This window comes from Sturnira hondurensis, unplaced genomic scaffold, assembly GCF_014824575.4.
Source record: "Sturnira hondurensis isolate 20B ecotype Veracruz unplaced genomic scaffold, ASM1482457v3 Scaffold0004136, whole genome shotgun sequence".
Taxonomy (NCBI): Eukaryota; Metazoa; Chordata; class Mammalia; order Chiroptera; family Phyllostomidae; genus Sturnira; species Sturnira hondurensis.
In genome coordinates, this window is record NW_028076767.1 from 3,910,005 (window position 1) to 3,925,666 (window position 15,662).

At 36.9% G+C, this 15,662-nt stretch overlaps 1 protein-coding gene across 1 annotated transcript in view; it reads right to left on the reverse strand.

Moving 5' to 3' along the window:
• Positions 1–15,662, reverse strand: part of CYP20A1 (cytochrome P450 family 20 subfamily A member 1) — a 57,843-nt gene that overhangs the window by 28,554 nt on the left and 13,627 nt on the right. Inside the window, exons 5-8 of the mRNA XM_037043565.1 lie at positions 11,608–11,775; positions 4,686–4,764; positions 1,458–1,573; positions 580–634 (exon numbers count right to left, since the gene is read on the reverse strand). Of these exons, the coding sequence (XP_036899460.1) occupies positions 580–634; positions 1,458–1,573; positions 4,686–4,764; positions 11,608–11,775 (418 nt within the window). The remainder of the gene's footprint in view (positions 1–579; positions 635–1,457; positions 1,574–4,685; positions 4,765–11,607; positions 11,776–15,662) is intronic.

Consider the following 15,662-nt stretch of genomic DNA (forward strand, 5'->3'; position numbering starts at 1 on the left):
TGTTTTAATACTTCCTTTGGCATTTTGTTAGTATATTTTTATAGATACATATAAATTTCTATAAATACTGTATGAATGAGTGGTAACTCTGCTAAACTCAAAACCAGTAAGGAAACTAAGAAACATATCACACATTTTAGATTTTTAAATAAAAATCACCTCCAATACCAACAAAAGAGTTCTTTTAAATCATGGTCTCTGTGGCCTATCTCTTCCATTGGCACACCTTAATAATAGCAGACTCAATTGGGGTCAAAGTGAAATGTCTCAGCAGAAATTGAAAAGCTCATTGCTTGTTTGGAAAGGTGTCAATAGCAGTTCATTTTAAAAGCACTAACTAGAATTCACAATCTATAAACTGTGTCAAAAATCTTATGGCAATGCTCATAGGTGGCACAGAACACCTGAGGTTAAAAAAAGAAAAAAGTATCTGTGTGAATGAAGCCTTTTAAACAAGAGTAAAAAAAGAGGGAAAGGAAATCATAAAAGTTCTTACAAACTGTGTTCCCTTTATTTCAGAAGATCTTTACCTTAGTATATTTCATATTCTTTCTCAAGAAGGAATCAAGTTATACTTACATTTTGCAGTTATTATGCAACTGGCCAGAGAAAATATCATGCTGTCTTCTAGGATCTAGAAAACAAAACTAAGTTTAGAAAGTATGAAATGCAAGGTGGCCTGTATCCCCTACTAAAATAACCTAGAGTCTGGAATTGAGAGTCAAGGAAAGGGGAAAAAGTATATTATTCATCAGTTTCACTTAAAAAAATCTACATAATGTAAACACCAACTAAATATCATATTGCCTTTTTTCCTTCAGTAAACATTTATCAGCAATATTACTGGCTCATGGTACATTTCTGCAAACAAACTGGCTCAGTCCTGCCTTTCTGGCTTGGCTTGGTGCAGCAATGAAGCCTCAGGAGTAGCGGGGAAGAGCCTGCCACTCGCTGTCCTTGGAGCCTGGTTCAGTCTCTGCACTCACACACACACCAGGAAACCACTTCTGTCTACAAAGACGTTCATGTGTAGAATTGGGCTGAGGATTCCTACTATAAAAGGGTGTGGCAATAACAGGTTTACTCCTGTCCGTTGCCTGACAATGCCACACAGTGGGGTGCTGTGGGGGAACAGACACACACTGGAACAAGCCATGCTGCCACAGCTGGTCACACAGGCAGAGCAGCTTAGTCGATAAAAACCTACAGAAGTCCTCCTATTTTATGATCAGAGAATTTGGGCTCAATATTTGCTTACCCCAATACTAAATAATATACAGCTGCTTCAAAGAGCTAAATAATAGGACACCAAATACTTCCACTGTTTATGAGTAATGTACATTAAAGAAAAGAAGGCCATTGAATTTTGAAGGAATTTTGGGTTAAATCAATAAAAAAACACACTCTATATATGTGTGATGATCTTTTATTTGATAAATATTTGACAATTATTTTACCTGTTGGTCATTAAGGTTCCCCTGTACTAAGGAGTCAATGAAAATATATTGACTGAAGTTCCTTCCTTTTCGTTCTTTTATGATTTTCTTCAAAATAGATTCCAGTTGCATAAGGGCTTAGAGTAGAAAAACAAAAAAGATTTTAGAATATAAGCATTTTTATTTAATATAAATAAAATTAAACTTTTAAAATATTTCTGTACAATGCTGCAACTGCAGAATAAAATTTTCAAAGGTAAAAGAGTATAGTAAACAACAATTTTTTAAAAAGCTAATTTATGTTTAAACTCATCTACTTTCTTTTCCTTTTTTTCACTAACTTCTGCATATGTACAAAAAAGTACATAAGACATATATATATATATATATATATGCACAGTCTAAGAAGTAATTGTAAAGCGAACACTTATAATGTCACCACCCAGGCCAAGAAGCAGAGCAATGCCAGCACCTTAGAGGCCTCCACACACATATTACTCTCCCCTGATATTATCCACCTTCCTTCTAAATTTTGTCCTCTTAACTTCATTCTTCTCTGAAATCAAGCATCACTCATTTAGGGACAGAAACAGATGTGAAATAAGCAGAAAAGTAAATTTCTGAAATTTAAAAGATATAGAATAAATAACTGATATCCAACAATCAATAAAATGATCCAAAGATCATTTCTCAGTCCCCATCTCACTTGCCCTATCACAGCATTTGATGATGTTGATGTTTGACTCTCCAGGAAACATTTTCTCATTTAGCTTCCAGATTTCCACACTCTCCTGACTGCACACTTTGCCCCCACATTACTACTACCTGTTCATTCGCGGTATCCTTTGTTGATTCCTTCTCATCTCTAGAATTGTTTCAGGACAGCAAGTCCAAGGTCAGGACTCAGTGTTTGGACCTCTTCTCTTTTTCTATTTACATTAATTAGATTGGTGATCACCCGTCTCAAGGCTTTAAATACAATTTATGTAGTTAATACTCCCAAATTTATTACGTCTAGCCAGGACCTCTTTCTCCTGAACTCCAGACTCATACATTTTATAACCATCTCCGCATCTTCACTTGGATGTCTGAAGCATATTAAACATACATATGCAATAGTGAATTCTTACTCTTTCTCTCCAGAGCTGGATCTTCCTAGTCTGTCCCATATTACTTGCCCCAAACTTTATTTTCCAGTACTCAGGTATAGCACCTTGGTGTCTCACTCCCTCTTATACCACACATCTGATCTGTCAGCCAGTGTTGGTGGCTCTATCTTCAAAATACAACAAAATACTTTTGTTTTCGTTCTATATTTTCTGCTGCCTGTCACCCAGTCCATACCACATTATTCCTGTGGCTTGGTCCACTGTAATGGCTCCGTAAGTAGTCTTCCCACTTCTGCTCTGGACACCTATGATCTATCACGGCAGCCAGAGTGATCCTTTGAAAACATAACTCAGATCACAGCTTTGTTCAAAACCTTCCAGTGGCTTCCTATCTCAAAGTAACAACCAGTTCACACAATAATCTATAAACCAGACAAAATCTGTCCCTCTCCCCAGTCTTTCTGGCCTCATCTCCTTCTATTCCTCTCTGACTCACTTTACTCCAGCCATACCCTGTTATACTTCAAATGCACCAGGGAGAATCCCACCTCAAGGACTTTGCAATTACTTTTCCTCTACATGGAATATCCTTCCCTTGGACATGAGGAATATCCACACGCTCTGCATTGACTGGTTGCTTTATCTCTTAGAAGTATTTGCTCAAAAGTCACCTAATCTTGGTGAGGCCATTTCTAATAACCTTATTTAAAACTGTAACCTCCCCAACTCCAGCACCTCCTAGTCCCCCTCCTGATTTAATATTCTCTACAGCACTTATCATATTTTAGCATATTATTCAGTTTACTTATTTAGATTATCATCTGCCTCTTCCCACTAGAATGTGCTGATGCAAAAACAAGAATTTTTTGTCTTATAATTTTATTTAAAATCAAAAATTATAAATGACTAATTTTCATTCATAATAGTTGAAGCAATTTTTGTGAAATATGGTTGTTATTAAGGGAATTACTCTAAATGCATCCATCAAGATAGTCAGAATGGGCCCTGGCTGGTGTGGCTCAGTGGACTGAGCACTGGCCTGCAAACCAAAGGGTCGCCAGTTGCATTCCTAGTCGGGGCACAGGCCTGGGTTGCGGGCCAGGTCCCTGCTTGGGTGCATGCAAGAGGCAACCAATCGATGTTTCTTTCCCTCTCTTTCTCCCTCCCTTCCCCTCTCTCTAAAAGTAAATAAATAAAATCTTTAAAAAAAAGATAATCAGAATGGTAACAAAAAACCAGACGGCATAAAACGTGTCAGTTAAATTGGCTCTGCTGGACTTATGTGGGACATCAAGGGAATCACCAGAATGGTATGCCTCATGGGGACAGGGATTGTTGTCTTCTACACAAAGAGGAATGCCTAGCACATCCGGGCCTCAATAAATACTTGTTGAAATAATTAAGGAAGAGAATCCTGGGAAGCAATACTATTATATATATATGGGAAATAATTCATTATTTCAATGTATTTTAATTTATCCAGCCTACTTCCAAAAAAGAAAATGAAGCAGTTGAGAATAAAGGTATTAAAGCATTGCACTCATTAAATTACTGACAAATACACGGAATAAAATAAAGAAGGAGAGAACAGTTGGGAAGCCATCTTAAACTAAAATCGCTATTGTTCTGTGTAGACAAAGTTGTAACCAATGCCATACGATTTTGAAAATATTTTCACTCAGTGTTATAATGGTAAGAATTTTTTATGTTGCTACATTTTTTACAAATCTCTACAAAGTACTGAATCATGGTGATATTATTTCCTTAGCAGTTCCTATATTGTTGGACATTTAGACTGTTTCTGGTTTTCTACTTGCAGAAATAGTAGGAACAGAAATGCTGAGGGAATACTTTTCTTCTGGGTAACTTCATCCTTCGTTTGTGACTCAACACGGGTCATCAAACTGCTTTCCCAGGACTGTGCTTTCCACTAACCCTGCAGGCTGTGCCAACTCCAGAGCGCTCTCATTCTGCAGTGTGCCGGCGTTCCATTTACTAGCTCACTGCCTTTTCCTCTTTTATCTAAGAAGAACTTTCATTACAGGAAATGTAGAAAAAAACAAAGAGAGAAACAAATACATGATAAAAAAGAGCACATATCTTTTTGTCCTTACTAAAAATTAAGAGTGGCAAAACTTACCATCTTCATATTGTTTTTTCCGAGTTGTACTTTTATCAAGTGATCCATCTAGAAAGCCTTTTCCAATCTCAGACCAAACCTGAAAATAGGAAGACACACCTATTATCTAATAAGGAGATTTTCTAAATAATCCCAAGCAATCTAAGCTAATAATTAAGAAACTCCTATCTGACTAACCAAACTGATAATTAAGCTCTCCCTTTTAAATTAGCTACATAATCATTCATTCCGTGGTCTCTGAAAACAGAGCAAATATATTTTAACAAGTTCAGTCAAGACACTTTCAAACTAATTATAATTGAAAAGTCAAAAGTTCCTTTTCTTTTAAAGGTGTACGTATGGGGAGTAAAATAACATGGCAGTAGAGTCAATTCTCAAATTTTATTTTATTTATTTATTTTTTAAAAGATTTTATTTATTTATCTTTAGAGGGAAAGGGAAGGAGAGAAGGAGAGAAATGTCAATGTATGGTTGCGTCTCGTGAGTCCCTGCTGGGAACTGGCCTGCAACCCAGGCATGTGCCCTGACTGGGAATCAAACCTCGATCGTGTAGTTCGCAGGCCCGCACTCATCCACTGAGCTACACCAGCCAGGGCCTCAATTTTTTATTATAATGGTACCAGTGGATAAATAAAATTCAGAGGGAAATTCATTGGGAATTCCAACTTTTACTTCACCTGGGATATTGATAAGACTGAGATCCAGAAAAAGGTTAAAAAGTAGTCTTAAAATATGAAGACAGCAAACAATAGAAAAGGCTTCCAATTATTTCAAAATTGGTTAATTAACCCTGAAAAAACTTCAACTTGTTTACAATTCAAAAGTTCTTAAAGAACTTAGGGGAAAACACACCACTTATATTAATCAGTGCAAAATATTTTAAAAATTATTAATAGAGTTAAGAGTTCTCAACTATAACCTTATAAAGATACACCTTACAGATTAAATGTAAAAAAATTAAACTATTAAAAGCATTATAAAGATATATAGTAAATTTTTGCATTAGGAATACCTTTAAAGTGAGAAAGGAGTTTTCTAAGCATGACACAGAGAACAGAACAAAACTTTATCATGAAAGAGTTAAATTCATTTAGCTACTCCATCCCAACAACCAAAAGCTGAACAGACAGAAAAATCAACAACTCTTCTTGGATCCCTAAGACACAGGAAGATACAGGGCAAACTGAGGCCTCCAAGATCGAAGAGACAAACGAAAACTGGAAGTCACATCTTATTGAACAGAATCACAGGTAGAAACCACCTCAGGAACCAATGCAAAGGTAGGGAGACTTGAACTGTAATTGACAAAGTGCTTGAGGTTCAATATATACAACTCTGAGAGTCAAAAACCTCATGAGAGACTCCCACAATATTGTGAGATTTACCTCTAGAAGCTTGGTCAGGTTCCCACAGAAAATGCTGGTAAAAACCTCCTTCGGCTCCCAGCCGGGAGCAACCAAATCTGAAATAAGCCAGAGCACTCCATTCATCTTACTAAGGCCTATTCTCTAATGAAACTACTTAGCCTAACCTAGTTCGGTATTATCAAGAGCCTAACTGACCTGGGGAAGGGAGCTATCCAAATCCAGTCAGATTTAAGCTTCCACATGAGAGAAGGGAAATACCAAACTCCAGCCCACTATGGCCTTCCTGTTCCACCTAAAAGGGGGAGAAACAGCTGAAAAGCACTTGTGAAGTTCACAGCACAGACGAACAGGCTCACTAAAAGACTAAGTTAAGACCTAATCGTAGAACTATAGAATGCTTTCCCTTTCCCCACACCTCACCAAAGTCCTATTTACACAAGTGTCTTTTAAACAGTATATCGGGTCTAGCTACCAAAAAATATATATATATATAAAAGGCAAAAACACAATTTGAACAAACAGAACAAGCAACAGAACAACTATGGCAGGGATGTTGGAATCATCAGACCAGGAATTTAAAATAACTATGATTAATATGCTAAGGGCTCTAAAGGTTAATATCCTAAATGCTCTAATAGATCCTCAGGCAAAGGATAAAGCATACAGCATGCAAGACAAGATAGTCAATGAAGGAGAGAGATGGAAATCCTAAGAACTGAAAAGAAGTGCTAGAGATCAAAAACACTGTAACAGAAATGAAGAACCCTTTTGCTAGACTTATTGGTACACTGGTCACAGCTTAGACAATCTTTGAGCTATAGGATATATCAATAGGATCCTAAAAAACAGTTTGTTATAAAACAAGACATACTCTTCCTAGATAATCCATCCATCTCAACCTTTAGTATTTACCCAAAGGAGCTGGAAACATGCCCACACAAAACCTGCACACGGATGTTTATAGCAGCTTTATTCATAATTGCCAAAACTTGGAAACACCAAAATGTGCTTTAGTAGGTAAATGGATAAATTGTGGGACATCCACACAATGAAATAGTATTCAAGGCTAAAAGGAATGAGCTACGAAGCCATGAAAAAACAAGGAGGGAGATTAAATGCCTATTCCTAAGTGAAAGAGGTCAATCCGAGAAGGCTACATACTGTATAATTCCAACTATGTGGCATTCTGGAAAAGGCAAAAGTGTGAATACAGTAAAAAGATCAGTGGTTGCCAGAAGCTGGGAGAGGAGGGGAAAGATGAAGAAGCAGAGCACAGAACATTATTTAAGGAAGTGAGAATACTTTGCATGACATAATAATGGATAAATGTCATTGTACATTTGTCAAAACCCATTAATATACAACAGTTAGCCTAAATCCTTAGGTAAACTTCGGGTGATTATAATGTGTCAATATAGGTTCACTGCTGGCAAAAAATGTACCATTCCAGTGAGTGATGTTGAAAATGGGGGAGGCGGTGCAAGTGTAGAAGCAAAGGGTATATGGGAAATCTCTGTACTTGCCTCTCAATTTTATTATAAACCTAAAAATTATTTTAAAAGTAAAGGCTTTTTAAAAAGCACTATAAATAAAAGTAAAAGCAAAGGAAAACTGACAAAAGAACAAAGAGCTCTTGCAGATTAGTAAGAAAAAGAAACATATCAGTAGAAATATGGGCACAGTAGATGAGAAAGCATCCCACAAAAGAAGAAACACAAGTTTTCAACAAAATATTAAATAATGTTTAACCTCCCAAACAATAAATTATACATTTTAATCCTGAAATATCATTTTTTAAAGATTTTATTTATTTATCTTTAGAGGGGAAGGGAAGGAGAGAGGGAGAGAAATGTCAATGTATGGTTGCCTCTGGTGTGTCCCCTGCAGGGAACTGGCCTGCAGCCCAGGCATGTGCCCTGACTGGGAATCGAACCGCGATTGTGTGGTTTGCAGGCCCCCGCTCAATTGTCTGAGCTACACCAGCCAGGGCCTGAAATATCATTTTTGAATGATTAGGTGGGCAACTATTTGAAGGACAAATAATTCTAAATGTCGAAAGCACAAAGAAAGCACACTGATATTGGTGAGAGAATAACTGGGGCAATGTGTTTGGAGAAACAGTATGCAACTGAATGTGAAGTGCACGTTTTTCCACATCCTAACATCTGTGAAACTGGTATGCCTCTTACAACTGATGGCATCTCCCAGCTGCCGCCAGGCAATTGGTTATTATTCCTTGTGATATAAATCCCTTTTAATGTGTCTCAGACATTAACAGATCATTTGAGGAAGACTCCAGTTCATGTTTATAGTCTAAAAACTTTCCTTTGACAATTTCTAGTAATGTGAAAAAATACCTGATTCCTTCTAAAAAACATAACTTGAATATGCTCAAATCCAAATTGAGGAACATTCAACATAATAATTGGCCTGTATTTTTAAAAAAGTATCCAGGTCAAAGAAAACAAAGAAAAAACTGAGAAACTGTTTCACATGAAAGAGGTTTGACCACTAAAGTGTAGAAATTTGAATATAGGCTGTGGTTAATAGTATTGTACAATATGAATGTTAAATTTCCCAAGTTTGAAAACTATGTTTTCCCTATATAAGAGAATATCCTTGTCTTTAGGAAATCTAACCCAAAGAACTTAGGGAGAAAGAAGCAAAATGTCTACTTGACACTCAAATGGTTCTGGTAAGGGGGGCAGAATGAATCGGTAGATAGATAGATAGATACAATCACAAATATGGCAAAATGTAAACCACTGGTGAACCTGGATAAATGATGCATTGGAGTTCTTTGTGCTAGTTGCAACTTTTCAGTAAGTTTGAAGTTATTTCTACTTTGAAATTGTGCCAGTACAAAAACTGCAGAAATAACAGTGGAGGTCTCTTTTTAAAAATATTTTCTAGTCAATACACAAAAAACTAGACAGACCTGGCTGGTGTGATTCAGTTGGGTGGACATCGCCCTGCAAACTGAAAGGTCATAGGTTTGGTCAAGGCACATGCCAGTGTTGCGGGTACAATTCCCTGTCTGAGTGTGTGCAAGAGGCAACTGATGTTTCTCCCACACATCGATGTTTTTCTCTCTCTCTTTCTCCCTCCCTCCCCGTCTCTCTAGAATCAATAAAAGAAACATTTAAAAAAATAATAGCTCCCATTTAAAAAAACAGACAAAACAACTGGTCAAAAATTCATTCTTCATTAAAATATGAAAACATTTTAGGAATTCCTTAACTAATTTACTTTGCCTGGGTACACAGAGTTTACTCTACCCAGAAAGTGAAATTTAGAGTGATTTTCTCACTTCTATTCTAATGCTCTGGAATGTTTTATTTTTAAAAAGTGTGTTTTTAAATCTTCAAACAAAAGTAATAAAACAATTTTAATGTTAAAGGTGCAACACTAAATAGTGAGAAGGTGTTAAGCACAGTGACTAGTGATTACTGTTTTAAATACATTATCTTGATTATTGAACCAGTTTTATAGATTTGAAAACAAGAAGGAATAATCTCTTAGACATCCAATATGCTATAAATGGTCTAAGTATAATTTGAACCAAAAAATTAATTTAATGTTGAGTTTGATAAGAGATTATTTATTCTAGTTCAGTGATGAATGCCACACAGATGGCCACCAGATATATGAAAAGATGTTCAACATCACTAATCATCAGGGAAATTCAAGTAAAAAAAAACCACAATGAGATACCACCTTATTCCCATCAGAATGGCTATTATCAAAAAGTTAATAAAGTGTTATCGAGGATGTGGAGAAAAGGGAACCTGTGTGCACTGTTGGTAAGATTGTAAATTAGTGCAGCCACTATAGAAAACAGTACGGAGATTCCTCAAACAATAAAAAATAGGGTTGCCATATGGCCCATGTTTATCCAAAGAAAATCGGAACAAGGGAATGAGAAAATTATAAAAAATATACAGGCCCTAATGGGTAGCTCAGTTGATTAGAGCATTGTCCTGATATACTGAGGTTGCAAGTCTGATCCCCAGTCAGGGCACATATAAGAATCAATCATGAATAAATAATAAGTAGAATAAATATGCAGAACAACAAAATCAACTTTTCTTCCCGTCTGTCTCTCTCTCCTTTCCTTCCTCCCTTTTTCTAAAATCAATAGATTAAAAAAGAAAAAAGATATATGCACTCCTGAGTTCGGTGTAGCATTATTTATAATAGCTAAGATATGGAAGCAACCTAAGTGTCTATCAGTAGGTGAATGAAAAAGAAGATGTAGCATAAATATACAATGGAATATTACTGAGCAATAAAAAAGAATTTGCAACAACATGAATGGACCTCTAGGGGGTATTTTGCTAAGTGAAATAGGTCAAAGAGAGACAGACAAATACATGATTTCACTTACACATAGAATCTAAAAAAAATAAGCAAAACGGAGCAAAAACAGACCCAAAGATACAGAGATCAAACAGATGGTTGCTGGAGGAGAAGTGGGTGGGAGGATGGATGAAAAGGTGAAGGCGAACAGGAGGTACTAACTTTCAGTTACAAAATAAATAAGCCATAGGGATGCGGTGCGCAGCACAGGGAACATGTCAATAATGTCATACACCTTTGCACGATGGCAGACGGCTACTAGACTCGTTGTGGTGATCACACTGGCAGGGGTATCCAACCTTTTGGCATCTCTGGGCCACACTCACACTGGTAGAAGAAGATCTGTCTTGGGCCACACCAACAAAAATAAAAAAAGCTCATCATGTTTTAAGTAAATGTACGAATTTTGTGCTGGGCCGCATTCATAGCCATCCTGGCCTGCATGCGGCCCACAGGCTGCATTTATATACTCCTGCAAGTATATAAATGTCAAATCACTGTGCTGTACATGAAACTAATATAATATTGTATGTCAACTACACTTTAATACAATATATGTATTTTTTTAAATAGAGAAAAATCAGTTCTATATGTGGACCTAGAAAGGGCAAAGAGTAAATCAATTTTAAAGTGAATTAGCCTTTCTTCAAATCATATTCATCTCATTACATTTTAATGCTCAGGGGCTTTGACTACTTTCTTTTTTTTAATAAAGAGAGGGAAAGAAACCTCAATATGTGGTTACCTCTCCCATGCCCCCTACCAGGGACCTGGCCTGCAACCCAGGCATGTGCCCTGACTGGGAACCGAACCAGCAACCTCCTTCTTCAAAGTCTGGCGCTCAATCCACTGAGCCACACCAGCCAGGGCTGACTACTTTCTTTATAAGACATTGTATAGTTCTATTAAATACACTTTTTCTCTCTATCCTAGATCCAGTTTTATTTTATTATATACTTGGTAAGTATTAAAACAATTTCTTTAGTTACCTAATTTTTAAATTTCAAAAAGTAATTGCAAGCAAAAAGTAATTCTTAAATTAAAAAAATACAATTATCTTCACTTAACACTGTTGTTTTTAGCCCAAAACAAAGAAATTCTGTAGAATCTTAAACCTTATTCTTGAGATGCAAAATCTACATTATTTAACTATTCAATTGGATGAAAGAATAATTTAAATTTGGCCCTAGACTTACCGTGCCATGATTCTTCTGGAAGCGAATGACTTCCTGGTCATCTTCAAATGTGCTGCCCATTACCATCTGTGTAACAGACTTCATAGCAAAACCTAGCATGTGCTGGCAAAGGGGTACATGCTGCGATTCTGGGTAGGAGAGCCATTTATCTAATACTTCTTCTGAAAGCTGAAAGAGAACAGAAAATCACCATGATTTACTGTTTCCTCTTGCAAATCCTAGAAAAATTCATCAAGTAGGTTCATTCCACAGAGTACACAGCTCAACTCTACTCGAGTGAGCATTCGGGGGATTAGTTGACCTGTCAGGCTAACCCTGGCTCCACCTAACATGACATGCTCAGTGGTTCAGATTCAGATTCTGTCCAAGGGTTGAGCTGCAAAACAGAACAGAAATGCCACCTCCATCACAACTGAATATATAATTTAAAAGTTCAAAGGCTGGTAACACCTTAAAAATAATGAAGATTAAGAGACTAAAATCTTAGTATCCGATTAAAAATAATAAAGGGTCACCACAGACTATCTGTGATATATAGTAAACAATCTATAAATACACGAATATGTAAGAGTCCTAGTCATGCTCCCATAACAGAAAACTCTCAGAGTCTCTCTGTCATTTCTTAATTCGAGTATTTATTAAATCCCTTGTGGAATAAAAACAATGTGTAGGAAGAAGATCAGAGCTTTGGAGTCAGAAAAACCTGGGTTTTATTTTTGGCTCTCACTTAGAAGTCATGTGACTTTGAGCAATTTGCTTAATTTTTCCAATGTTTACATGTCTCAGCACTTCGACAGGAACAACACCTCCTACCTCGCGCAGTTGCTGTGACCGGGATAATTATGTGCATGTCACATAAGGTGGTGATGCTTTGTGTGGTGATAGATATAAAGCCCGTTTCAGGTTAGGAACCCAAATTTAAGCTCTTTTCCCATCGCATCTCCATAAAAATTTTGTCACAGTATAAAGGATTAAAATCAATTTTCTGAGAAACAGATAAATATTCAAAATGAAAAGATATACATGACAAAGGTTTACACCTATTTAAAGAGGACTATATGGAATATAATACTGTTTTTGGAAGAAGGAAAGGGAAGCCTTCATGATTCTATAGCATCAAGATTAATGAATTGAGCCGGGTAATAGATTTTACTTTTTATTTTTTGGTAATATATTTTAAAAGAACTCTTTAAGACTTAGATGAAGTATAAAGAAAGTAGGAAAATAATAATTAAAATAGAATGTAACTATATAATTAAAAGTAACTTTCATATTACTAATGAAATAATTCCATGTACTTTAAAAAGTTAGAATTCAGTAGTTATTACCGAGATCACATAGCTTCCTTTATACTACAAAGTAAAAAAAGATTTTGGAATCAATCCATGCTGTTTTTAGGTGAAAACAGAAGAGCTCATATAAGTATGACATATAGCCAATGACAGAAGCTCCAACTGGAAAGGCAAACACTGGGGAAGAAAGCTCTCTTATGAAAGAAATAATAAAACATATTAATAGGTGTAAGATAAACCCATTAAGATTTATTTTTTTAAGCATCACAGTTCATTTGCTGTAGAAAATATTATATTTCTTAGTAAGTATGGGATTTTGGCCTCAAAACGATTCTAGGAAAAGCATGTGACTTGAAAGCATCTCGGCTTTGTGCACAGATGGCAAGTTCATCCATTTAGACACCCAACTGTCAAACCTTACCTTCCTCATCACTCAGTCTACTCCTTAATGTCTAATCCTAAATTATCAGGCCCCACCCATGTGACAAAACTATACACTCATGACTTACAGCCTTTGTGTTGACGCATTGGTCAAGTACCACATGTCAGTGCTGACCCTTTATTTTATATACATGGAGGATTAAATGAGCTTATTGAGCTATTAAACCAATGAACTCAATAATTTTGGCTATTAATATGATTACTAAGCTGTCAATTAAATGGATAGTCGTAAATTCCAAAACCCGTACTTGTTAAATCAGAATTGAGACCCAAAGTCACAGGATAATATTCACAGGATAAAGCACAACGAAGAGAGAACTGACTCACAGCATAAAAGTAGAGGTTCACACTCAGCCTTGGAGCAGAGGCGGTCAGGGCCGGAAGGAGTCAGAGCACACAGGATGAGGTCTCAGAGCGTTAGAGAAGAGTCAGAACACAGAACTCAAATCTGGACCCCAAAAAAAGAAAGCTAAAAGGTTTAGTGTGTCAGTATGAAATATACAACTTAATTTGGAGTGACAACTCTGGTAAAGAGTTATTCTCTTAAAGAATACCACTGGAAGTTCCTGCCAAGATGGAGGCGTAGGTAGAAACCCTTTGCTTCCTTGCACAACCAAAAGGAGAATAACAACCAATCTAACATCAATAAACAACCAAAAGTGCCAGAAAAATCAAACGCCATGGAACTCTGACAACCAAGGAATTAGAGAAAAAAATCAACCAGAACATCCAGACCGGTGAGGTGGTAGACCACTCTGGCCGACTCAAAAAAACCATGGAGAGGCAGTGAACCAGGCAGGCAGGGTGGCTCTGGCAAGGTGGAGTCTGAATCACAGACTCAGAGCTGATGGTGAACTACAGCGGTTTGGGCAGTGGGAGAAGCTCCCAGTCTCACACAAGAGTTCGTTGAAAAGTGCACGAGAGACAAGCAGGTGAGCTGCACTGGTCCCTCTCTGACCCTTCCTCCACAGACAGTGCCACAGCCAGCAAGGAGAGTTGCCCTGTCTGGGTAAATACCTAAGGCATCACCCCCTTACAGCCTATCAGCTGTGCCAAGACAAAGAAATATGGCCCACATGAAAGAACAGAGCATAACTGCAGAAAGAGAACTAAGCAATGAGGAGATAGCCAACCAATCTGATGGAGAATTTAAAGCCCTGGTAATCAAAACACTCACACAACTGATTGTACTTGGTTGAAAAATAAAAAAACAAATGAAGGATATCAAAAATGAAATAAAGCAAAATATTAATGGAACCAACAGTGACAGGAAGGAAACCAGGACTCAAAGCAACAATTTGGAACAACAGGAAAAAATAAACTGAAACGAAATGAAGAAACGAGAATTCAAAAAAGTGAAGAGACTCTTACAAACCTCTGGGACAACCTAAAATGTTCCAATAACTGAATTATAGGGGTGGCAAAAGAAGAACAAGAGCAAGAAACTGAATACTTATTTGAGCAAATAATAAAATAAAACTTCCCCAATCTGTCAAAAGAAATAGACTTCCAGGCAGTCCAGGAAGCTCAGAGAGTCCCAAAGAAGTTGAACCCAAAGAGGAACACACAAAGGCACATCATCATTAAGTTACCCAAGATTAAAGATAAAATTTTAAAAGCAGTAAGAGGAAAGGAGAGAGTTACCTACAAAGGAGTGCCCATAAGGCTACCAGTTGATTTCTTAAAAGAAACCTTGCAGGCAAGAATGGGCTGGAAAGAAGTATTTGAAGTCATGAAAGGCAAGGACCTACATCCAAGATTACTCTATCCAGCAAAGCTTTCCTTTAGAATGGAAGGGCAGATAAAGGTCAAGTTCAAGGAGTTCATCATCACCAAGCCCTTATTATATGAAATGTTAAAGGGACTTATCTAAGAAAAAGATCAAACATATGAACAGTAAAATGACAACAAACTCACAACTATCAACAAATGAATCTAAAAGAAAACAATGAAAACAAAAACTAAGCGAACAACCAGAACAGGAACAGAATCAGAGAAATGGACATCACACAGAGGGATTTCAGTGGGGATGGGGAAGGGAGGATAGGGGGAGAAAGGTACAGGGAAGAAGAAGCATAATTAGTAGGCATGAAATAGATGGGGAGGGATAAAAAATGGTATAGGAAACAGAGGACTCAAAGAACTTCTATGTACAACCCACAGACATTCACTAAGGGGGGAGGATGCTGGAGGGTTGGGGGAGCAGGGGGGAGGGGGGATAAAGGGGGAAAATTGGGTAAACTATAATAGCATCATCAATAACAATACTTAAAAAAAGAATGCCACTGGTAGAGAGACAGCAGTACTCTTCAATCAAGTGTT